The sequence below is a fragment of the Dipodomys merriami genome, unplaced genomic scaffold (assembly GCF_024711535.1).
Source record: "Dipodomys merriami isolate MVZ:Mamm:240054 unplaced genomic scaffold, mDipMer1.0.p SCAF_70, whole genome shotgun sequence".
Lineage (NCBI taxonomy): Eukaryota > Metazoa > Chordata > Mammalia > Rodentia > Heteromyidae > Dipodomys > Dipodomys merriami.
The window spans coordinates 2923630-2947625 of record NW_027206291.1 but is presented as its reverse complement, the minus strand read 5'-3'; the positions used below and the strand labels follow the sequence as shown (position 1 = coordinate 2947625).

At 52.4% G+C, this 23996-nt stretch overlaps 1 protein-coding gene across 1 annotated transcript; it reads left to right on the top strand.

Annotated features, from left to right (window-relative positions):
• The first annotated feature begins 4000 nt into the window (after positions 1-4000).
• On the top strand, positions 4001-9543 carry Arrdc5 (arrestin domain containing 5). The gene is made up of 3 exons (XM_070007888.1): positions 4001-4314; positions 5062-5267; positions 9001-9543. Exons 1-3 carry the CDS (start codon positions 4062-4064, stop codon positions 9508-9510), a joined length of 969 nt encoding a protein of 322 aa, XP_069863989.1. The 5' UTR covers positions 4001-4061; the 3' UTR covers positions 9511-9543.
• The last annotated feature ends 14453 nt before the right edge of the window (positions 9544-23996 follow it).

The following is a 23996-nucleotide window of genomic DNA, read 5'->3' as shown; positions in this document are numbered from 1 at the left end:
CCGCCTCCATCCACTCCACTCCCCCCACACCACCCCACCCCAGCTCCGCCCCGCAGGCCGCGGCCCCGCCCTGCGCCGCGCGCTCGGCCGGCCGCGTCCAGCGTGCCCGCAGCAGGCCTGCAAGGCCTAGGCCCCCCTACCCCCGTGCATGCCCCACAGGATCCCGAAGAGGGGGAACCCCAGAGTTAGAGACACCCCCCCACCTCCAAACCTCCAGGGTCCATTCCCGGAGCTCCCCTCCCCTTCCCTGGACACACATTGATCCGCAGGACTAAAAAAGGCCGTAGCCAATGTCCAACAACATAAGAAAACGTGAAGGATCGCCATCAGACTACCCTACACCCCAAGGCTGGCCTGATCGCCCCCCAACCTACTCCCGCAGGGCGTGCCAGCTCTCTCCACCCTACCCACCCGCAGGCCTTGTTCTCTGGCGTTTTCCCGCCTCGCCTCATTTTCCCGCCTTCTCCGGGCTGTCCAGGCGGGCAGGGCCGCCCTGCCCCCTCCGCCGTGGCCTGGCCATTCTCTCTCTGGCAGGCACACAAGTGACCCAGGCCGGGCACCTTCAAAGTAATTGGACAGGGTGCTGAGGCTGAAGGGTAGGGGCGTTTGTGGTCTCAGGGAGGGTAAGTTCTCAGTGGAGACACAGGGAAGGAATAAACGAACAAATAGAGCAGATAATTTCAGATCCTTCTAGAGCGATGAAGACAGAAGGGGGGGAGCAGGGGGCTGGGAGAGAGTAGATCCTGCCTGGGTAAGGCCTGGGCCTCTCTTTGGTAGATGACATTTGAGCTGAGATGGCACTCACAAGGACATGTGAGCAGGGCGGGTGGTTTGTTGGGGACACCGGAAGGAAGGAAGGAGACCTTCTGCGCTAGGTCAGGCTGGGGGAGGGGAGGGGCAGGAGGACGGAAGGGAGGTGACACAGAGGACCTCTGAAGGCCACTGGAAGGACTTGGGTGTCTCCATCCCAAGTGGCAGGGAACCTAAAGACACTCCAAAGTGCCATGCCCCCCCCCCCCACACACACACTGAACTTTACAGAGTTTCTCGGGTTCCTTTTATCTTTCCAAGGCCGTTTCTGCCTCCACCAACTCTTACATACACACACATACACACACAGAGGCAAGTCCTCAGCCCCTAAATGTGAATGGAGTATATTCCACAGTAAAAGGGACTTTGTAAGAGTGATTAAAGGATATCAAGGTGGGGAGATGGTCTCAGATGGTTCAGGTGGCCCTCACACCACAAGGGCAGTAGCAAGTTAGGAGGAGGCAGGAAGGTAAAAGTCAAGCAGGAAGGTGGAACCTGAGGAGTGAGAACAAATGAGACCACAGAGCTGGAGGACACAGCACTCGTTAACGCCTTGATGGGGTTGGGGGGGGTTGGGTTTTTTGTGGTTTTTTTGTTGGTTGTGGGGCTTGAACTCTGGGCCTGGGCACTGTCCTTGGGCTCTTCAGCTCAAGGCAAACATTCTACCACGTGAGCCATAGGGCACTTACGGTTTTCTAGTGCTTTATTGGAGATAAGAGTCTCACTGTCTTTCCTACTGGGGCTGACTTTGAACTGTGATCCTCAGATCTCAGCCTCCTGAGTAGCTAGGATTACAGGCGTGAGCATGTAATTATAGACCTACAGAACTGTTGGATAAATGTCAGCCAGGTATGGTGGTACACACCTGTAATCCCAGCACTGAGAAGGCTGAAGTGGAAGGATGATGAAGTTGACGTTAGTCTGGGTGACTTAGCAAGATCTTGCTTCCAAACAAACAAAACAAAACAAAAGATAATAGGCAAGAAGTTGGTGTCATTTATTACAACAGCCACAGGAAACTCATACCTTCTAACAGAAATTCAGAGGTGATTGGTAACTGTCTTCCAGGCTCAGTCAATGCCAATAAACGTAATTCTGAACTTTCAACCACTGGCCACACCACAGCTGTGAGTAAGAATCAGGTGTGCCCACCTGAGTTTTCTGAGGAATTCGGCCCATAACTAGGAGTACAAATCACCTGTTTGTGCAAAAGCTAAACCTGGCTGAAGATTCAAAATTCCTCAGTTAACCATCACTCGGTTTAATCATTTAAAAGCCCAAGTAAGCCAGATGCCAATGGCTCATGCCTGTAAGCCCAGCTGCTCAGTAGGCTGAGAATTGAGGACTGAGGTTTGAAGCCAGCTCAGGCAGGAAAGTTTGTTATCTCCAGTTAACTGCCAAGAAGCTAGACATGGAGCTGTGGCTTAAATGGTAGAGGGTTGGCTTAAGTGGTCGAAAGCTGGCTTGAGTGAAAAAGCTTAAGGATGGTATCCAGGCCCTGAGTTCAAGCCCCCATACTAGCGCAAAGACAAGAAGGAAAGAAAAAAAGAAATAAAGAGATAGAGGAAGGAAGGAAGAAAGAAAGGAAAGAAGAGAAAGAAAGAGTTCCAGAGAAAGGAAGCAAGCAAGCTGGGCAAAGGTGGCTCATGCCTGTAACCTAGCTACTGGAGAAGCTGAGATCTGAGGATCATGATTCAAAGCCGGTGTAGGCACAAAACTCCCCATAAGACCCATATCTAATGAACCACCAGAAAACTGGAAGTGGAGTTGTGGCTCAAAGTGGCAAAAGCAAAAAAGCTCAGACCCTGACCAACCAAAAAAAAAAAAAAAAAAGGAAGAAAAAAAGAAAGGAAGGAGAAACTATTTTAGGTACCTCAGAAAGAAGTTCACAAACCAGTTAGACAAGATGTTCAATAGCTACAAAAGCAATCAGTAAAATAAAAGTGAGACAAGGCAAAGACAATGAAGTCTATCAGTTTCCAGAAGAGTCCTGCTGACATCTTTGTGGCTTATAATGTCCCTCAAGCCCAGGTACTGGCCCACGTGCAACAAGAACAGAGAAAAAAAAAAATCAGGACTATCCCCTAGGGAACAAAGCCCTTAATTTCCCTTTCACAGAATAGATCCTCTAAGATCATTAAGTCATTCAAAAACACTTTTATTGACACCACCACCTTTGTTAGACTCAGACCTGCATTGTACAGATAGGCTGAACCCCAAAGCTTGTTGACACAAGGTTTGACCATGGAGGGACTTCCCAGCCCACAGAAGAATGTTCAATACTGGTAGAGATGGGGTCACAAGACAGGACTAGAGCTCAGTTCACTCACAAGATCCTCTGAGCCACAACCCCAGTACATACTAAGTGCTTGTTCCAATCCTGGTTCTCTACCTGTAATGACTTGGGCGCTGTCCCAGTGCTCTTCAGCTCAAGGCTAGCGCTCTACCACTTGAGCCATAGCACCACTGCTGGTGTTCTAGTGGTTTATTAGAGATAAGAGTCTCACGGCAGGAGGCCCTGGGTTCAATTCCTCAGTACCACATAAGCAGAAAAAGCTGGAAGTGGTGCTGTGGCTCAAGTCTCACGGACTTTCCTGCCCAAGCTGGCTTTGAACCACAATCCTTAGATCTCAGCCTCCTGAGTAGCTAGGATTACAGGCATGAGCCATCGGCACCTGGCCCCAGTTTAAAGTTTTATCAGGAAAATAGTTCCCTACATGTAACACCAAACGAGGCAATACACATGTCATGGGGGGGGGGCTATCTTACGTGTGTGTGCATGTATGTGTGATGTGTGTGTGCGCGCAAGAGCACATGTAGGTGCGCCAATCTTCAGGCTTGAATTTAGGCTTTAGGTGCTGTCTCTGAGCTATTTTTGCTCAAAGCTGGTGCTCTACCACTTAAGTCACAGCTCCACTTCAGGCTTTTTGCTGGTTAATTGAAGGTAAGAGTCTCATGGACTTCTCTTCAGAGCAGGCTTCGATTTTTTTTTTTAATTGTTATTTCTTAGGAAGTAGTCAGGCCAACAAACATGTCAACAATGGCAGGCAGCCCCCTCAACCTGCACCTTATCTCCAGGACGTGGCAGGGATGGGGCAGGGAGGTGGGGGTAGTTGAGTCTCTCTCCCCTTCCCGGAACCCTGTGTGTCGTGATGTCACAGAGACAAGGTGACCTCACCACAGGGCTGACCCCCCCCCATCTCAGTGGCCTGGGGGGGGGGGAGGATGTTTTCCCATCAGCCCAACCCCCCATGCCTGTGGTGAAGTCGATTGAGATACTACTGCCCGAGGATGCGGTCTATCTGGCCGGCTCCAGCATAGACGGGCAGGTGCTCCTAACCCTCAACAGTACCCTGGTAGACCCCATTGTGAAGGTGGAACTTGTGGGCAGGGGCTACGTGGAGTGGAACGAGGAGATCGGGGCGTCCCGGGATTATAGCAGAGATGTTATTTGCAATAATAAGGCAGATTATGTGCACAAGACCAAGACCTTCCACGTGGAAGGTAAGAAGTGGGGGGGAGGGGTGGAAGGTGGGCTTGGCAGGCTGTAAAGAAAAATGAGTGGTAAGGGGCTGGGAAGGTGGCTCAGTGGTAGAGCGCTGGCCTTGCACGCCTGAGACCCTGGGTTCAATTCCTCAGCACCACATAAGCAAAAAGAAAAAAGCCGGAAGTGGCGCTGTGGCTCAAGAGGTAGAACGGTAGCCTTGTACTGAAGAGCTGAGGGACAGCGCCCAGCCCCAGTGTTCAGGCCCCACGACCAGACCCCCCCCAAAAAAAAAGAAAAGAAAAATGAGTGGGAAATCCACACAAACATGGGAGTCCTTCCCAGACGAGCAGGTCCCAGGTCAACCATGGGAAAGGGTGCTATAGACTGCCTTGGGGGGGAGGGGGAGAGGTGCCCAGAGAAATCTTTATTGCCAAGCACTGGTACTCACACCTGTAATGCTAACTACTAGAGAGGCTGAGAGCTGAGGATTGCAGTTCAAAGCCAGCCCAGGCAGGTAAGTTCATGAGACTCTTAGTTCCAATAAACCACCAGAAAACCAGAAGTGGGGCTGTGGCTCAAAGTGGTAGAGTGCTAGCCTTGAGGGAAAAAAAGCTGAAAGACAGAGCCCAGACCTGGAGTTCAAACTCCCCCCCACTCACACACACGCGCGCGCACGCACACACGCACACACTCACACACCCACACAGAGGAGATGGAAGGCTGAGATCGGACTGCAAACCTGACGGCCTGTGTTTTGCTTACAGATAACTGGTTAAAGGCAGGGAGCCACACCTTTGACTTCCATTTGAACTTACCTCCCAGGCTTCCTTCCACCTTCTCCAGTAAAATCGGCCACGTCTTCTACTTCGTGCAAGCCTCCTGCACAGGCCGGGAGCACATCTTAGCTAAGAAGAGGGTCTATTTATTGGTTCAAGGGACTTCCGACCTCCGCCGACAAAGAGCAGTCCTGGTAAGGCCAGAGTAGATAGGGGAGGGGGGGTGGAGGGAGGGGAGGAGAGGGCCTGGAGGCAGTTTTTTTCTAGGCTTAGAGAAAGAAAGGTGGGTCAGGACAAGAAAGGTGAAGGATTTGGTAGTGCCCCAGGCTGAGCCATTACACAAAAGATCAACTTTTTATTTTATTTCTTTATTTTTGTCCGTCTTGGAGTTTGGATTCTGGGCTGGGCGCTGTCCCTCAGCTCTTCTGCTCAAGGCTAGTACTCTGCCACTTCTGCTTATGTGGTGCTGAGGAATCAAACCCAGGGCCTCATGCGTGCGAGGCAAGCACTCTACCACCAAGCCACCTTCCCGGCCACAAAAGGTCAATGTTACCTGCAAGGGAACGTTTTGCAAAATGGAAGTGTAGGGGGCCTCCATAGGGTGATACTTATATCTAGATGCTAGTCTGGACAGTTGAGGCTGGAGTAGCTCCGGATTGTGTACCATCACCCCAAAAGTCAATCGGGGAAACTTTATTCACTTAACATTACTGAACTCAGGACCGTGCTCTTGCTAGCCAGGAGGTCTATCCAGTGAAGAGAAGGGAAGGGCACCTGGCTGACCAGCAGACATGGGGACATATCTGGGGCTCTCAAAACTAGGGAGTTCTTGCCTGGCGCTGGTGGCTCACGCCTGTCATCCTAGCTACTCAGGAGGCTGAGATCTGAGGATCGCCGTTCAAAGCCAGCACAGGCAGGAAAGTCAATGACACATTTTGTCTCCAATTAACATCCAGAAAACTGGAAGTGGCGCTGTGGCTCAAATAGTAGAGCACTCGCCTTGAGCTGAAGAGCGGAGGGACAGCACCCAGGCCCAGAGTTCAAGTCCCTCTACCAATCAAAAGCAAACAAACAAACAAAAATAACTGGAAGTTCCTGGCCTAGGGGGAGGGGTGGTGTCAGGGACACTTTGCTCAGGCCCCCCCACAGGGCCCAGGATGACTCTGAGAAAATGACCCTGCTCAGAGTCCATAGGACCTGGGCCTAGGGACCCTTTAGTAGGTCAAGGCCAAAAGAAAACACCACAGGCCAGACACCAGTGGCTCATGCCTGTAACCTCAGCTGCTTAGAAGGCTGAGATCTGAGGATCGCAGTTCAAAGCCAACTCAGGTAGGAAAGGACATGAGACTCCAACTCAAAGTGGTAGAGCACTAGCCTTGAGCAAAATGGAGCTCAGGGACAGCACCCAGGCCCTGAGTTCAAGCCCTAGGACAGAGGCCAACGCCATCTCAGGCCCAGGAACAGAAGGGGATGGAGGGGGTGGCCCCAGACCTAGGAGAAGGACTGACAGAGTCACCCCTCGCTCGTCCCCTGAGCTGCTCTGTGCCCTTTCCAGGGGCTGGGCACAGAGATGGAAGCTGGGGTGGGAGAGGGGTGAGGGATGGGAAGATAAAGACACAGAAATAGATAGCTGGTATTGGCTTTTCCAGGTCAGAGTTCGAATCCCACTGCCCCAGCTGTCTGTAGGCTTGGCCCTCTGCTGCCTACCCTGCATTTCATCTTCCCCTAGGAAATTGCCAATGAATGGTCCGGGATGCCCCTCCAGAACCCAGTCCCTGCGCTATGGTGCTGCCCAGCCTCAAAGCGCTTGCCTGCCATCATGGAGGAGGCCCAGACATCCACCCCCACCACTTCAGGGAGGGAGAGAGGTAGACAGGGACAGTGACTTGTAAATCTGAGGTGTGTCTATCATTCCAACTAAAGATTGCAGGCCAGGCCAGGGCCCAGTGGTTCATGCCTGTAATCCTACTCAGGAGGCTGAGTTCTGAGGATCCTTGTTCAAAGCCAGACGAGGCATGAGACTTTTTGTGTGTGTGTGTGAGTCCTGGGGTTTGAACTTAGGGCCTGGGCACTGTCCCTGAGTTTTTGCTTAAGGCTAGCACTCTACCACTTGAGCCACTTCTGACCTTTTCTGTTTATGTGGAACTAAGAAATTGAACCCAGGGCTTTATGCATGCTAGGCAACCACTCTACCACTAAGCCACATTCTCAGCCCCTGTGGGACTCTTACCTCCAATGAACTCCCAGAAAGCTGGAAGTGACCCTGTGGCTCAAAGTGGCAAGCACTAGCCTTGAGTGGCAAAGCTCAAGGGCAGTAACCAGGCCCCGAGTTCAAGCTCCAGGACTGATTAAAAAAAAAAAAAATGAGCCAGGCACTGGTGGCTCCTCATGATCTGAGGATCATGGTTCAAAGCCAGCCTGAGAAGAAAAAGTCTGTGACACCCTTATCTCCAATTAATCACCAGAAAACCAGGAGTGGCGCTGTGGCTCAAGTGGTAGAGCTCTCGCCTTGGCTGAAGAACTGAGGGACAGCACCAAGAATTCAAGCCCACAACCAAAAAAAAAAAAAAAAAAAAAAAAGACATGCTATTACCATCTCTGTGCTGCAAAGATCATTTTTGTCCCCAGTGGTAAGGGTCAGTTTCCTAAGGGTGGAAGTTTCAGAAAGGGCCCTGAACTCTGCAGGGTTCCAGCCTGCTCTCCCTGCTTCCTGGCTGACCATGGGCAGGACATGGCCTCTGTGCCCTGAGCCCCCATGAAAACAGAGAGGGTGTTGGGTGCTGGTGGCTCATGCTTGTAATCCTACCTACTCAGGAGATTGAAATATGAGGATCGAGGCTCAAAGCCTGCGCGGGCAAGAAAGCCTGTGAGACTTTTATCTCCAATAAACCACCAGAAAACCAGAAGTGGTGTTGTGGCTCAAGTGGTAGAGTGCTAGCCTTGAGCTGAAGAGCTGAGGAACCAGTGCCCAGGCCCAGAGTTCAAGCCCCATGACTGACAAAAAAGAGAGAAAGAAAGAAAGAAAGAGAGACAGAAAGAAAGAAAGAAAGAAAGAAAGAAAGAAAGAAAGAAAGAAAGAAAGAAAGAAAGAAAGAAAGAAAGAGAAAGAAGGAAGGAAGGAAGGAAGGAAGGAAGGGAAGGAAAAGAGGGATGGGAGCAGCAGTTGTGAGAGGCTCTGAGAGGAGGAGAAGAGGGAAGGAAGAAGGGGAGGAAAGAGGGGGAGGAAGGGAGAGGAAAGGAAGGGAAAGGGAAGGAAAGGAAGGAATGCACTTATCAAAACCTTTAGACCATGTCCTGGATCATTTCTGATGCCTAAACACAGCTGCGTATTCCAGATGCTCCTTATAATAGTTCTATGATGTCAGAATGTGGAAAGAATACTAATGTTTGCCAGATGCTGATGTTCACGCCTGTCATCCTAGCTACTCAGGAGACTGCAATCTGAGGATCATGGTTCAAAGCCAGCCTGGGCAGGAAAGTCCGTGAGACTCTTATTTCCAACGAACCACCAGAAAACTGGAAGTGGTGCTGTGGCTTAAATGGTAGAGCACTAGGCTTGAATGAAAAAGCTCAGGTCAGCACTTAAGCCCTGAGTTCAGATCCAGGACTGGCATGTGCTGCAAGCTTCTGCACCACTACCACTTCTTTATTAAAACAGTTCATCTGAATTCAGGTTATAAGTGTGCACGCATGCACACACACACACAGGAAGAGCCCGCCTATGAGGTTCAAGCTAACCTAGGCACTGTCATCCTCCCGCCTCACTTTCCCCAGGGCCAGGATTGCAGGCATGCACTACCATGCACCATTCCAGGCTAACTAAACTCTCAACTATGTCCTAATCCAAAAAAGGCTTGAGAAGTGGATCCTTTAGCCACAATCCCCCCCAAACACACACACACACACGCATGCACCTTTCTTTTCCAGAACCCCCTGATTGTGGAGGTGGAGAAGAAGATCTCCTACAACTGCTGCAGCCAGGGTACCATCTGCCTGCTGGTGCAGATGGACAAGGACACGTTCATCCCCGGCGAGAAGGTGGTCTTTACCACGGAGATCCACAATCAGACCAACAAGTGCATCAAGACTGTGGTCTTTGCTCTCTACGCGCATATGCAGTACCAGGGCTTCACGCCCTCGGCCGAACACCGCAGCCGCTCGGAGAGCAGCGAGCTCCTGCGCCAGGAAGCCAACACGCACATCACAGCCTTCAACACCACCAAGGTGGTCAGCACCTTCACCCTGCCACTCGTGCTGTCCCTCAGCAGTGATGCCCAACACCCCGAGATGATAGCCACACGCTATGAGCTCATGGTGACCATCCACCTGCCCTGGTCCCTCACGAACATTAAAGCCAAGGTCCCACTCACCATCATCAATTCCCCCTTGGATTCTACCAGCTACCAGGACTCCAAGAGCCAGGACCTCCTGAAATAAGTACCCAAACTTCTAAATATTAAAAGCTTATTCTCACTCTACCCAGTCGATCTCCTTGATGGGTGGAACTGGGGGGGGGGGAGTATCGTATCACCTCCCTAGCCCCCGCTCAAGGGTGAAGTCCCCACTTATGAAGACAGGCATGGTGGCGCATGCCTGTAATCCTGGCAATTCAAGAGGTTGCAATCTGAGGATCATCACGGTTCAGAGCCAGCCCCAAACTTTGTGTGTGTGTGTGTGTGTGTGTGTGTGTGTGTGTGTGTGTGTGTGTCCTAGGACTTAAACTACTCAGGGCCTGGGTCTTGTCCCTGAGCTATTTTGCTCAAGGCTGGTGCTCTACCACTTGAGTCATAGTTCTACTTCTGGCCTTTTTTAGATGGCTAATTGGAATTAAGGGTCTGTAGGTAGTCTAGCTTGGCCCAGAACTCAAGAAACACCTGCCTCAGCCTCTCCTGTGCTGGGATTACATGTATAAACTACTAGACTCGGCTCTAGAAATTATCTGTATTATTTACCTGCAATGTGAGTTTAACTGATTAATTACCCTGTTTGTTTGTTTGTTTTTTGTCTTTTGGGGTCCAGTCGTGGGGCCTGAACTCTGGGCCTGGGCGCTGTCCCTCAGCTCTTCAGCTCAAGGCTAGCGCTCTACCACTTGAGCCACAGCGACACTTCCGGCTTTTTTCTCTTTGCTTATGTGGTGCTGAGGTATCAAACTGAGGGCCTCACGCATGTAAGGCAAGCGCTCTACCACTGAGCCACCTTCCCAGCCCTACCCTGAGTTTTAACTGTATTTTTATTTTTATTTTTTTTGGCCAGTGTCCTAGGCTTGAAATCAGGGCCTGGGCACTGTGCCTGGGCACTGTCCCCAAACTGCCAGGTTACCTGAACCCCAGCCTTAAAATCCTCTATTGGTCCCAGGACCCTCGGAATAAAACCCAAAAGGCTGAAGTCGGCCTGCAAGATCACAGCAGCCTGAGTGTGGGTCTTGGCTTCTCTCCTGAGGGTGGGGGTGAGGGTCAGGCATCTGCAACTGAGGCAAACCTTGTACCTGTTGCCACAGGGGCTCCATCTTGACATGTGCAATCAGGAGCCCTGTGCCCACCTTCTGGAAGATTCCAGAAGATTCCAGAAGACTTCAGGCACTGTCAGCTGAGACACTTCATCTGGTTTCAGAACATGTGCTATGGAGGAATTCCTTGATATAGGAAGCAACCTTCTCCTATCTTCTTGGCTTTGCCGTAGACAAAAGGATGTAGACTCTAGAAGTGGGGTTCTAGGGCTACCCCCCCCAACCCATGTCTCAGACACACAGATCTGGTCCACCTGAATGGGCTCATCTCCTAACTAGGCATCCTCCAAGCTCCACAGGTCTGTCCAAACTGTCCTCACACCCCAACGAGGTCCCCAAGGGATGCTAGCATTTCATTCAGTTTCCGTAGAATGATCCGAGTTGCCGCTTCCTCCAGGAAGCTTTCCAGATTTTGTGTTACTTTCTGAAGAGAATAGCTGATGTCCATCTTCATCATCCAGCCATAAAAGCCTGTGTCCAGTTCTGTTCCAGTCTGGGGGATGGAGAGGAGGAACACTACCACAATTACCAGTGCGTTTAGATTGATTCCAGGTGTGTACTACTATACTCAGCGTTGAGATCTTTTGGTTATAGATCCAGAATGGAAATCAGTGAGTTCTGCGGCAGTCGATGGTGGCGGCGTACCTTTTGCGGCCTATTGTACCTTTTGTCCGTGGACGCAGCCGATCGTACCTTTGATCGACCCATTTGGTACTTGTCTCTTTTGGTTGGATCTTTTTGTGTTTTGGGCTTTTTTGACTTTTGGAGAAGAGGGTTAAGAAGACAAACCCCAAATCCAATCGTTATAAAGACTGTCTCCAGTCTTGGTTTGTCGTGATCCAGTAGTGCGTGATTGGGTTTGGGGTCTCCAGATTTCAGGTATTATTCTGTTTCCTCTTCCGTGTGTAGTAGCTGGGGGCACGCAGACATCTTGATGAGGATTTTTGACTCTGACCACTCAGGTAAAGGGATATCAACCAATCAGGGTCCATTTGATCTCTTACCCCTAAATAGCCAGGAGAGTTGGCTAGATCCCAGCCCTGATTGTTCTACCTCCAATCAGTAGCCAGACCCAGGGTTGCATAACAATGATTTGTTTTGTTTTGTTTTGTTTGGTGTCTCATTCCACACAGCAGCCCCAGCAAAGGCTCCCCCATTGTTCTGCAAAGAAGAGTTTTCAATCCCTCATCTTCCCTTTCTAATCACCCTGACCTCCCACAGCTCACCATTTCCTCTTTCTGCCAACACCCTATCCCTTCCTTCCTCTCTACCCTACCTTCACCTCCTTCAGCCCACCCGATTTTGAACTTTTGCTAAGCTACCATTTTTTGTTGTTGTTTTATTTTATTTTTTGGCCGGTCGTGGGACCTGAACTCTGGGCCTGTTCACTGTCCCTCATGTCTTCAGCTCAAGGCTAGTGCTCTACCACTCAAGCCATAGCGCCACTTCTGGCTTTTTCTGCTTATGTGGTGCTGAGGAATCAAACCCAAGGCCTCATGCATGCAAGGCAAGCACTCTACCACTGAGCCACCTTCCCAGCCCAATCTTTTTTGTTTTTTGGTCCTGGGGCTTGAACTCGGCCTGGGCACTGTCCCTCAGCTCTTCAGCTCAAAGGGAACGCTCTACCATTGAGCTACTCCACCATTTCTGGTTTTCTGGTGGGTAATTGGAGATAAGAGTCTCATGGGTTGGGCTGGCTTTGAACCTCAATCCTCAGATCTCAGCCTCCTGAGTAGTCAGGATGACAGGTGTGAGTCACCGGTGTCTGTCTTAAAGCTACAATCTTTTTTTTTTTTTTGTCGGTCTTGGGGCTTGGACTCGGCCTGGGCACTGTCCCTCAGTCTTCAGCTCAAGGCGAGCGCTCTACCACTTGAGCTACAGTGCCACTTCCGGTTTTCTGGTGGTTATTGGAGATAGGAGTCTCACAGTCTTTCCTGCCCGGGCTGGCTTTGAACTGTGATCCTCAGATCTCAGCCTCCTGAGTAGCTAGGATTACAGGCGTGAGCCACCAGCGCCTGGCCTAAAGCTACAATCTTAATGGCACCTTTTCCTCCAAGGCTTTGGTGGTCTACTCCTCTGTGTCTGGGACCATCAGCTTCCATTGACCTGTTGGGTCAGGTCCTGAATGATGGTGGTGGTTCATTTCTTCTGTAGTTTGAAGTTAAAAAAAAAAAAAAAAATTGGGGCTGGGAAGGTGGCTCAGTGGTAGAGCGCTTGCCTTGCATGCCTGAGGCCCTGGATTCGATTCCTCAGCACCACATAAGCAAAAAGAAAAAAGCAGGAAGTGGCGCTGTGGCTCAAGTGCTAGAGTGCTAGCCTTGAGCTGAAGAGCTGAGGGACAGCGCCCAGGCCCAGAGTTCAGGCCCCACGACCGGACCCAAAAACAAACAAACAAACAAACAAAAAAAAAAAAAGCCCGCCAAATCTAGCCGGGCGCTGGTGGCTCACGCCTGTAATCCTAGCTACTCAGGAGGCTGAGATCTGAGGATCCAGGTTCAAAGCCAGCCTGGGCAGGAGAGACCATGAGACTCCTATCTCCAATAAACCACCAGAAAACCAGAAGTGGCGCTGTAGCTCAAGTGGTAGAGCGCTCCCCTTGAACTGAAGAGCTGAGGGACAGCGCCCAGGCCCAGAGTTCAAGCCCCACGACCGACAAAAAAAAAAAAAAAAAAAAAAAAAAAAAATTCACCAGGCGCCAGTGGCTCACGCCTGTAATCCTAGCTACTCAGGAGGCTAAGATCTGAAAGATCTGAAGTTCAAAGTCATCCTGGGCAGGAAAGCCTATAAGACTCTTATCTATTTCCAATTAGCCACCAAGAGCTGGAAGTGGAGATGTGGCTCAAGTGGTATAATGCAAGCCTTGAACAAAAGAAACTCAGGGGCCTGAGTTTCTTCAATTCAAGCCCCAAGACTGACACAACAAGAAAAAAAAGTCTTTTACTTTATTTATTTATTTATTTATTTATTTTTGTCAGTCATGGGGCCTGAGCTCTGGCCTTGGGTGCTGTCCCCTCAGCTCTTCAGCTGAAGGCGAGCGCTCCATCGCTTGAGCCACAGCACCACTTCCACCTTTTTCATTTTCTTCATGCCAATTCTCTCTTCCTACCTTAGGAAGCACATGGCATGATTGGACTACATCTCCCAGAATCCCTTGCAGCTAAAGCAAGCCATGTGACTGAGTTCTAGCCAATGGGATACATGAAAAAGGAACAGCCACTTCCTATCTGGTTGTTCTTCCTCTTCTAATTCTTCCTCCTCCCCCTCCTCCCCCTCCTCCCCTCCTCCCCTCCTCTCCCTCCTCTCCCTCCTCCCCCTCCTCTCCCTCTTCCTCCTCCCCCTCCTTCTTCCTTGTTAGCAATGGGAGGATCCTGGATGCCCTGTGTATGTTCCTGTGGGGAAGATGGCAGCCTGGAAAACTTCATCTTTTCCTGGACTGTCTCGGGCGCGTCTCTGGCATCACTGATCAGATTGGAGCCCAGCCCCAGCCGCGCAGGGGTGACAGAGGAAGGACCTCAGATGTTGTCTTGCATTCCTGGCTTAGACTCACAAGATGCCAGTCCTGCAGGTTGTTCCACCCACGTGTCCCCAGACGTGGCTGGGAGTGTGCCCTGGGGGGCCAGGAGTCTGCCTTGATCACCATGCAAGTAGCTCCATTTATAGAGGAGGGCCTTGGTCAGACAAGGCCCAACATGTCCTCTCCCCTGCTCTGCCTCCACCTCCACCTGTTCCTCCCTCTGCTGGCGCGAGGGAGGGCTCCCTCACCTCACCCACTCTCCCCTGTGCGGGCATCATTAGAACTCACTTGCTTCCATCCACACCAGTTACTGGGGCTTTGATTACCAGAGCATGGACAGAGCAGAAGAGAGCTCTGGGCTGGGCTGAGATCCCCCAGCGACAGACCCAACGGCCGCCGCCACCACCACTCTAGGTAATAATGGCTGCCTGGGCTTACCAGAAAGGCCAGCCCAGACTGGGCTGGGGTAGGCAGCAGCCCTGCCGGGCCAGAGTCCACACATGAGACTCACAGTCACCAAAGGCTTCATGGACCAGGTGACATTGCAGGGGGCTGCAAGGCCCCCTGATGGTCTGTCTGACCATCTGCCTGCTCTTCCTCTTTTCTCTTCTCCCTCCCGCCTTCATTTTTTTTTGGGGGGGGTCCAGTTGTGGGGCCTGAACTCTGGGTCTGGGCGCTGTCCCTCAGCAATTCAGCTTAAGGCTAGCGCTCTACCACTTGAGCCGCAGCGCCACTTCCGGCTTTTTTCGTTTTGTTTATGTGGTGCTGAAGAATTGAACCCAGGGCCTTGAGCATGCAAGGCAAGCGCTCTACCACTGATCTACCTTCCCAGCCCCCTCCTTCATTCTTGTCTTCCTCCTTTCTTCATTTCCTTCCTCTTCCTCCTCCTCCTTCTTTCTTCCCTCTCTCTTTTCCTGTCCTTTTTTTCTTTTGGGCTGCTGGTGATCAAACCCAGGACCTTGCAAATGTGAGCAAGTACTAAACACTGAGCCACAGCCCAGTCCTAGATTCTTCTCTCTCTCTCTCTCTCTCTCTCTCTCTCTCTCTCTCTCTCTCTCTCTCTCTCTCTCTCCCTCTGTCTTCCTTGGAGATAACTCTCACAGACTTTCCTGCGTGGCTGTCTTCAAACTGCACTCCTCTGATCTCAGCCTCCTGAGTGCTAGGATGACAGGTGAGAGCTACCAGTGCTGAACAAAGGTTAAGCTTGTGGTGCCTCAGTATCCCCTTCTGTAAATCAGACAGAATAACACACACCACTTGACAACGGGGCATGCTGGAGAAAGGCCTCAGTAGGTGGCTTTATCAAGGTGTAACTTCATGCCTGTGCCTAGAACACCACGACAGTGGTTGCTGGTCACTCCCTCAGTGGACAAGCGGCGAGATGGGGCTGGGCTGAGGCCTGGGGTGTTTTCCTAGTATACATGAGGCCTGGGTTCACCCCCAGTACCACTAAAATTTTGTCTTTGCAAAGTCTAGGTAGCCGGGCCCCAGTGGTTCACGCTTGCAATTCTAGCCTGTTTTGAGGCTGAGACCTGAAGGAGCAAGGTTGGAAGCCAGCCTGAGCAGAGAATTTCTTGAGACTCCATTTCCAGTGAACCAGCAAAAGGCAGGGCTGGAGCCAGACACCAGTGCACATGCCTGTCATTCTAGCTACTCAGGAGTTGAGATCTGAGGATCGCGGATCAAAACTCACCAGGCAGGAAAGCCTGTGAGACTCTTATTTCCACTGAAACTACCAAAAGGCCAGAAGTAGAGCTGTGGCTCAAGTGGTAGAGCAATAGCCTTGAGCACAAAAACTCGGGAACAATGCCCAGGCCCTGAGTTCAAGCCTCAGGACCAGCAAAAAAAGAAAGACAGACAGGCACCGGTGGCTCACGCCTGTCATCCTAGCTACTCAGGAGGCTGAGATCTGAGGATCACGGTTCAAAGCCAGCCTGGGCAGAAAAGGCTGTGAGACTCTTATCTCTAATAAACCACTAGAAAACCGAAGTGGCACTGTGGCTCAAGCGGTAGAGCGCTTGCCTTGAGCTGAAGAGCGCAGGGATAGTGCCCAAGCCCAGAATTCAAGCTCCATGACCCACAGAAAGAAAGAAAGGAAGGAAGAAAGGAAGGAAGGAAGGAAGAAAGGAAGGAAGGAAGGAAGGAAGGAAGGAAGGAAGGAAGGAAGGAAGGAAGGAAGGATTGGAGATGTGGCTCAAGTGGTAGAGTGCCAGCTTTGAGAAAAAGAGAGACAGCACTGAGACCCTGAGTTTAAGCTAGTACAGGCACAAACAATGAACACACACACAAAGAGGTAGGTCCTGAGTTCAAGCCTCGGTTTGACATAGTGATCCTAATAGTACATACTTCCCCACCCCACCCCCCCACCCCCGGGTCCTGAGGCTTGAACTCAGAGCCTGGGTACTGTCCCTGAGCTTCTTTAGCTCAAGGCTAGAACTCTTATCCCTTGAGCCACAGCACCATTTCCAGCTTTTTCTGTGTATGTGGTACTGAGGAATTGAACCCAGGGCTTCATGCATGCCAGGCAAGCACTGTACCATGAGCCACCTTCCCAGCCCCTGATACCTCCTTTTCTAGGCACTACTCTGTGATACAAAACAAGACAGAGAACACAACAAAAGGTGACTGGAATTTTCCAGCCCCGATATTCTCCTGAGACCCTCCTTATCCATTATCAACCAAAGTCCATCACTAGCTATTTCATCTCATTGTATAATTTTTTTACATTGTTTGAAACAGTCCTGCCATGTAGCCCGGGCTGGCCTTGAGCTCAGGACACTAAATGCCTCCCAAGTGCTGGGATGCCAGGCCTGCGCTGCCATGCTGGGCAGCAGGCGTACATTCAGGGCGGGTGGTTCTCTGTGGGGCATCCGGGGCTGCAGGGTACTGGCCCTCATCCCCTGCTTCCCCCCACTCCATGCCCAGAACCCCCCTGTTGTGACAACTCTAGATCCCCACACGTCCAGCCTTCCCTGGTGGAGATCGGACTTGAGCTGCCATACCTAAACGGGACTGACCGATGACTTTTCCCAGTTCCACTTTTTGTTTGTGCCAGTGCTGAGGCTTGCACGCAAAGCCTGGACGCCATTCCTGAGCTTTTTCTCTCCCCCCCACCCCACTCAAGGCTGGTGCTCTACCACTTGGACCACTGCTCTGCTTCCAGCTTTTGGGTGGTTACTGGCACCTAAGAATCTCACAGATTTTCCTGCTCGGGCTGGCTTCCAACCTCCATGTTCAGATCTCAGCCCCCTGAGTAAGCTAGGAATGCAGGTGTGAGCCTCCAGCGCCTGGCTTCCAGCTCTGTGCTTACTGTGTGTCTTTGGGCCAGCTCCGCTGTCTCTGAGCCTCAGCTTCCTCACATCCCACTGGGGTTCACCCATTCCGCCCCTCTCCCCGAGCCCTGCTCTCAACATGGCCAGCTGACAGTATGTTCCCTGGCCATCACGGCTCCAGCTGGACATTTCTGGAAAGTTCTTTCTGCCTTGGTTGCTTCCCCTCCCCCCGCCCCCCATAGCAGTCCCTCAGGGTCTCCGGCTGGCTGCGGCCCCTCGGGACTCAGTGGGCCGCACGGGGCAGGCGTTGGCACCGCTTCCTGTGTGGCACCCACCAGTCCAGGTGGGCCAACGAGAGGAGGCAGCCGGAGCGACCACTTCCTGCGCCCCCCAGCCGGGTGGGGAGGGGGGCCTCTGCTCCTCCCCTGCTCCCCCCCCCCAAAATAACAGCGCGCCCACACCAGCCGCAGCCCCTGCCGTCTTGAAGACAAAAGCATTGTCACCACCGCCATCGCCGCCGGAGAATGTTCCCAGCACCCCCACCCCCAGCCGTCTCCCATACCCCGTCTCCAAGGGGGTGCCCCCCCCATTTTGTAGGGGGAAGAGGCTGGCTGCCAGCACCACAGCACCCACCCCCCACACCACCTCCATCCGGGGAACAAAGGCACGGATCGCCAGGCACGATCTGTTCCGTCCCCACCAATGTAACCGGCCTGGCGTGTCCTGGCAGCTGGCCCTCGGCCGCCCGCCAGCCCGGCTACCCCGACAAGGCTGAGGGTGTGGGGGCCAGGGGAGGCTGAGGCCCCGAGGGATGGAGTTACAGGGGGGTCCTCACAGAGATCAATCCCCGGGGAGGCGGAGGGGGGGGACAACGGACTCCAGGCCTTTGTCCTTTGGGGGACATTTGCCAGGACTGAGCCAAGGGGACGTGGGTGGCCTGGGAGAAGCCGATCTTGGGCAGAGAGGGCCGAGGAGGCCCGGGGTCTCGGCTCGGCGCCCCTCCCCCAGGCCCGTCCCTGCAGGGGGCAGGGGGGGCAGCGGGCAGCTGGCGCCAGGAGGGCGGAGGGCGGGACGGCCAGGCTGCGTGCTACTCCCCCACACACACTTCCTGCAGTGTGCGCGCCTGCGCGCGCCCCTGCACGTGCTTGGGGACAAAATCCCCAGTCTTCTCCCAGGGCCACGTGGCCACCCGCTGCAGAGACTGGACAAGGGCTGGCAGGGTGACTCCAGGAAACAACAGCACCCAGCCCCGCACCGGTGGCTCACACCTGTCATCCTAGCTACTCAGGGGGCTGAGATCTGAGGATTGCAGTTCGAATCCAGCCCAGGCAGGAAAGTCTGTGAGACTCAGATCTCCATTAAACTATGCAGAGAAAGTCAGAAGTGGTGCTGTGACTCAAGCAGTAGAGCACTCGCCTTGAGCACAAAGAGGTCCAGGGACAGCACCCAGGAGTTCAAGCCCTGCGACCACCAACAACAAAAACAGGACCTAGATGGCTAGATGAACCAATAATGTTTCTGTGTGACTGTCTCTTGCACAAGTTTCCATATACACATGCAATGACCCACCAGGAGCTGGGTGCCGGTGCTCACACACTCAGGAGGCTGAGATTTGAGGATGGAGTTTGAAGCCAGCCAGGGCAGGAAAATCCATGAGGTTCTTTTTTTTTTTGGGGGGGGGGGCGGTCGTGGGGTCTGAACTCTGGGCCTGGGCTCTGTCCCTCAGCTCTTCAGCTCAAGGCTAGTGCTCTACCACTTGAGCCACAGAGCCACTTCCGGCTTTTTTTCTTTTTGCTTATGTGGTGCTGAGGAATCGAACCCAGGGCCTCAGGCATGCAAGGCAAGCGCTCTACCACTGAGCCACCTTCCTACCCCAATCCATGAGGTTCTTATCTCCAATCAACCAGCAAAAAGCTGGAAGTAGAGTTGTGGCTCCCAGTGGTACAGCGCCAAACTTTGAGGGATAAATGCTAAAGGACAGCACCCCGGTCTTGAGTTCAAGCCCTGGTGCCAGAAAACACACACACACACACACACACACACACACACACACACACACACACACACACACACACACACAGAATTACCCACTGTATACCAGAGTTTCCAATTGAGCCCCAGTGCTGCAGGTTTGGTTGTATTTGCCAGGTCTCACCAGCCCCAGATGCAACTCTCCCCTACCCTCTGTCCTGGACACTGGGGTCACATGAACTTTTGGTCTGTCATGGGGCCTGAACTCTGGGCCTGGGAGCTGTCCCTCAGCTCTTCAGCTCAAGGCTAGCGCTCCACCACTTGAGCCACAGCGCCACTTCTGGCTTTTTATGGTTATGTGGTGCTGAGGAATCAAACCCAGGGCCTCAGGCATGCAAGGCAAGCGCTCTACCACTGAGCCACCTTCCCAGCCCGGGGGCTCTATTTTATTTTTGCTTTCCCTGCAGCTCTAGCCCAGGTATTATGGGGATATAACGCAGGTCCCTCTGTCCACAGCCCTCCACAGCTCCCACCTTCCTCAGGGTCAAAGCCCAAGTCCTCCCATCAACCCATCAGGCCCTGTGCACCCCGACCCACCCCATCCCCTCCACACTTCCTCCCCTCCCAACCCCCCACCCTGCCCCTTGATCCTCTGTTCTAGCCAAACAGGCTGCTTCCTCTCAGCTTCTCCAATGCTCAGGCTCCAGCATGCCTCAGGGCCTTTGTACAGGCTGTGACCTACCCCCAAAGTACCACATAACTCAATGCCTGCTGTCCCCTGGGGTTTAGCCCAAGTGGTCAGACAGAGCGCCATCTCACTTAAGACTGCTAATTATCTGACTCCCCAGCCTCCTTTCCTGTGGTATTTGTGTCCCTGGCTCACAGTGCCATTTCCAGATAGGCATATCCCGTCTGGTCTCCCCTCCCACACAAGGTCCAGAGCACCCGCAGGGCAGGCGGGAGCCCTGCGTCCCCTGCCTGGCACACAGGAGCCTCACAGATGCATTCAGATGAATGGGGCTGGGAAGCTGGCTCAGTGGTAGAGTGCTTGCCTAGCCTGCATGAAGCCCTCAGTACCACATATGCAGAAAAAAACAAAGTGGCGCTGTGACTCAAGTGGTAGTGCTAGCCTTGAGCAAAAGAAGCTCAGGGACAGTGCCCAGGCCCTGAGTTCAAGCCCCAGTACTGGCAAAAAAAAAAAGGGCTGGGAAGCTGGCTCAGTGGTAGAGCGCTTGCCTTGCATGCCTGAGGCCCTGGATTCGATTCCTCAGCACCACATAAACAAAAAGAAAAAAAAAGCTGGAAGTGACCCTGTGGTTCAAGTGGTAGAGCGCTAGCCTTGAGCTGAAGAGCTGAGGGACAGCACTCAGGCCCCACAACCGGAAAAACAAAACAAAACAATGAATGAACTTCACTGGGCTGAAGGCCTTCTCCTCATGACCTCCAGCCACCACTGTGTTCCCAAGGCTGGTGCTCTACCATTTGAGCCACAGCTCCATGGCCAGCTTTTTGGTGGTTCCTTGAAGATGAAACTCTCACAGACTCTCCCAACGCAGCTGCCTTCAAATTGTGATCCTCAGATCTCAGCCTCCTGAGTAACTGGGATTATAGGCGTGAGCCACCGGTGCCCTGCTTCAAAAACTTTCTCTTATTTCAGAGAGAGAATGACCCCCCCCCCCCCGCAAATTACTGAAGTGTCCCCACTAATCTTCACGAGTGTCTTCTCACTGGATCTGGGTGCTCTGAAGACCAGAGTTGTTGTTGTTGTTGTTGGTCATGGGCTTGAACTAAGGGCCTGGGTGCTGTCCCTGAGTTCTTTTGTGTTCAAGGTGAGCGCTCTACCACTTTGAGCCACAGCGCCACTTCCAGTTTTCTGGTGGTTCATTGGAGATAAGAGTCTCATGACTTGGGCAGGCTGGGAAGGTGGCTCAGTGGTAGAGTGCTTGCTTAGCACTTGCTTAGCATGCATGAGGCCCTGGGTTTGATTCCTCAGCACCACATAAACAGAAAACGCTGGAAGTGGCGCTGTGGCTCAAGTGGTAGAGTGCTAGCCTTGAGCTGAAGAGCTGAGGAACAGCGCCCAGCCCAGAGTTCAGGCCCCATGACCGACCAAAAAAAAAAAAAAAGTTTCTGGGGGACTCTTCTGCCCAGGCTGGCTTTGAACCACAGTCCTCAGATTTCAGCCTCCTGAGTAGCTAGGATTACAGGGGTGAGTGTATGGTTAAGGCCAGTGTTTTGCCCGAGTCCCAGGCCTGTCCAGCACAGGTATGTTATACAGGAAGTACTTCATAATTGTTTATGGCTCTCTGGTGGAGCTCACAGATAAAGAGAAAGGCGTGGTTAATGGACGGGTGGACTGAGTGAAGGGGTCAAAGGGCAGAGAAGAAACACCTGGGCCAGGTATGGAGCAATCTGGGTCCCAGGCGCCATCTAGTGGCCTCTTGGACCCATAACTCCACATTCAGCCTTTTCCTGGTCAATTGGAGGGAGTTTAGTAAGACTTTTCCTGCCCAGGCTGGCTTTGAACCTCCATCCTCAGATCTCAGCCTCCCTGAGTAGCTAAGATGACAGGCGTGAGCCGCCACCAACCTTGGGTGGACTTTGTGATTTTTGATGGCCACTTGTGGTAAAGGCTCCCCCTGAACTTTGAGCTGTGTGATCTCGGCTATCATTTCATCTGTCTGAGCCCCATGCCACCCTCCCAACCCCCCCATCCTCACCCCATTCCCCAGTCACCACACTGTCCCAGCAACACACAGGCTCACGCCTGCCCCAGGGCCTTTGCACGTGCTGAGCCCTCTGCCTGGATCACTTTTCTTCTCCGGATTTGTAAATGGTTCCTACCTTTCCTGCAGGTGTCACTCAGAAAAACCTCCCCCCAGTCACCCCCATTCCACACAGCAACCCCCACATTTATGATCCCTGCTCGCTTGACTTTCCAACTCTGATAAAGTCTACCCGATTATCTTATTTAGGGTTGTTCTCCCCCACACTCCAGTGTCACTCATGGAGTCTATTTCGTCAGAGGGGGTAATAAATAGGGTGGAATGAATGAGTCAGAGAAGACATTGCCTGCAGCCGGTTACCAGGAACTCAGGCCTATCATCCTAGCTACTCAGGAAGTTGAGATCTGAGGATCGAGTTCGAAGGAAGCCCAAATGGGAAAGTCCAAGAGATTCTTATCTCCAATTAAATCACAGAAAAAGCCAGAAGTAGCACTGTGGCTCAAGAGGTAGACTGCTAGCCTGGAACCAAAAGAGCTCAGCAACCAGGCCCAGAGTTCAACCCTCAGGACCAACAATAAACAAACAAATAAACAAATAAATAAGAAAACGAAGAAGAAAGAAAGAACCTGAAGCAATAGACATTTTCCAGCTGGGAGCGAGTGGCTCATGCCTGTAATCCTCGCTATTCTGTAGGCTAAGATCTGGAGTGGCGGAGTTTGTAGTCCTAGCTGGGCATGGTGGCGCATGCCTGTAATCCCCAGACTCAGGAGTTAGAGTCCAGAGGATTGTAAGCTCCAGGGCAGCTAGGGCTACACAGTGAGACCCTGTTTCTAAAAGCAAAGCAAACCAAACAAAAGCAAAACAAAAACAAACAAAAAAAGGAGTCAGGCACCAGTGGCTCAGGCCTGTAATCCCAGCTACTCAGGAGGCTGAGATGTGAAGATGACAGTTCAATGCCAGGCCAGGCAGACAAATCCAAGAGGCTCTTATCTCCAATTTACCAGCACAAAGCCGGCAGTGGAGGCGTAGCTTGAGTGGCAGAGCACCAGCCTTGACCAAGTGAGAGGCCCTGAGTTTCAAGTCCAGATACTAGCGAAAAAAGAAAAAAGAAAAGAAAAAGCCAATCTCTGGTCTGTGCATTGCAAGTGTTGTCGGGGGGGCTGTCCCTTACAGCGGCCCGCATGGCTGGTGTGAGCAGGAAAGTGGCCGGAGGAGCTCAAGGCCTAGGGAGAGGCCTCATACTTGAGGAGAGCTTGCTGGAGGTTCTGGTCCTCTCATGCTAGGCACAAAAACACCACATTCTTCCAGCCCAGGCCTGCATAGCAGAAAGTGCATTCATGAAGGAAGCATTGTTTGTGTGTTTGGTAGGAGACAAGTTCTCCCTGCTGCCGCAGCTGGAGAAGGCTGGGAACTCGTGGTCCTTGGCCTGCAGGGCGCTGGCGTGACACCCTGCCGGGTCTGATTTTCAAATCCTCATTCCACAGAACAGAACACACTGCTTCCATTCCAGCAGAAATATTTACCTCCTGCTTTAGTCCCGAGGCTATTGGAGATTAAGACCTGGCTTTAGAGATGAAAAAGAGGAAGATCTTTTTGGGGGGTGGGGGAAGAGGAGAAGGCCGGGGAGGGGAAATCCATGTGGTGACAGCTTCAGGAAAAGGTTGATCCAGGCGTTAGGGCCTGGCACTGGAGCTGAGCCAGGTGACTGGCCTCTTCCATGACCATCTAGAACCACAGTTACCTGGTGTGGAGCTCCCAGGACTTACATGGTCACAGCTGGGTCTGAAGTTCCTCAAATGGTGGGGTGTCCACCCCCCACTCCTGCGTCCCCCCCCCCGCAGAGGGCGTGTCCCTCAAGTGCTCAAAACGTCACACACACCCCCTTAACACACATCCTCCCACCTGGGAGGGGCGCGGCTAACACCGGGACCGCC

Coding starts and splice junctions, on each gene's coding strand:
- Arrdc5 (XM_070007888.1), top strand. CDS start 4,062: ATGCCTGTGGTGAAGTCGATTGAGATACTACTGCCCGAGGATGCGGTC. Junction 4,315..5,061: donor CAAGACCTTCCACGTGGAAG/GTAAGAAGTGGG, acceptor TTTTGCTTACAG/ATAACTGGTTAAAGGCAGGG. Junction 5,268..9,000: donor GCCGACAAAGAGCAGTCCTG/GTAAGGCCAGAG, acceptor TTTCTTTTCCAG/AACCCCCTGATTGTGGAGGT.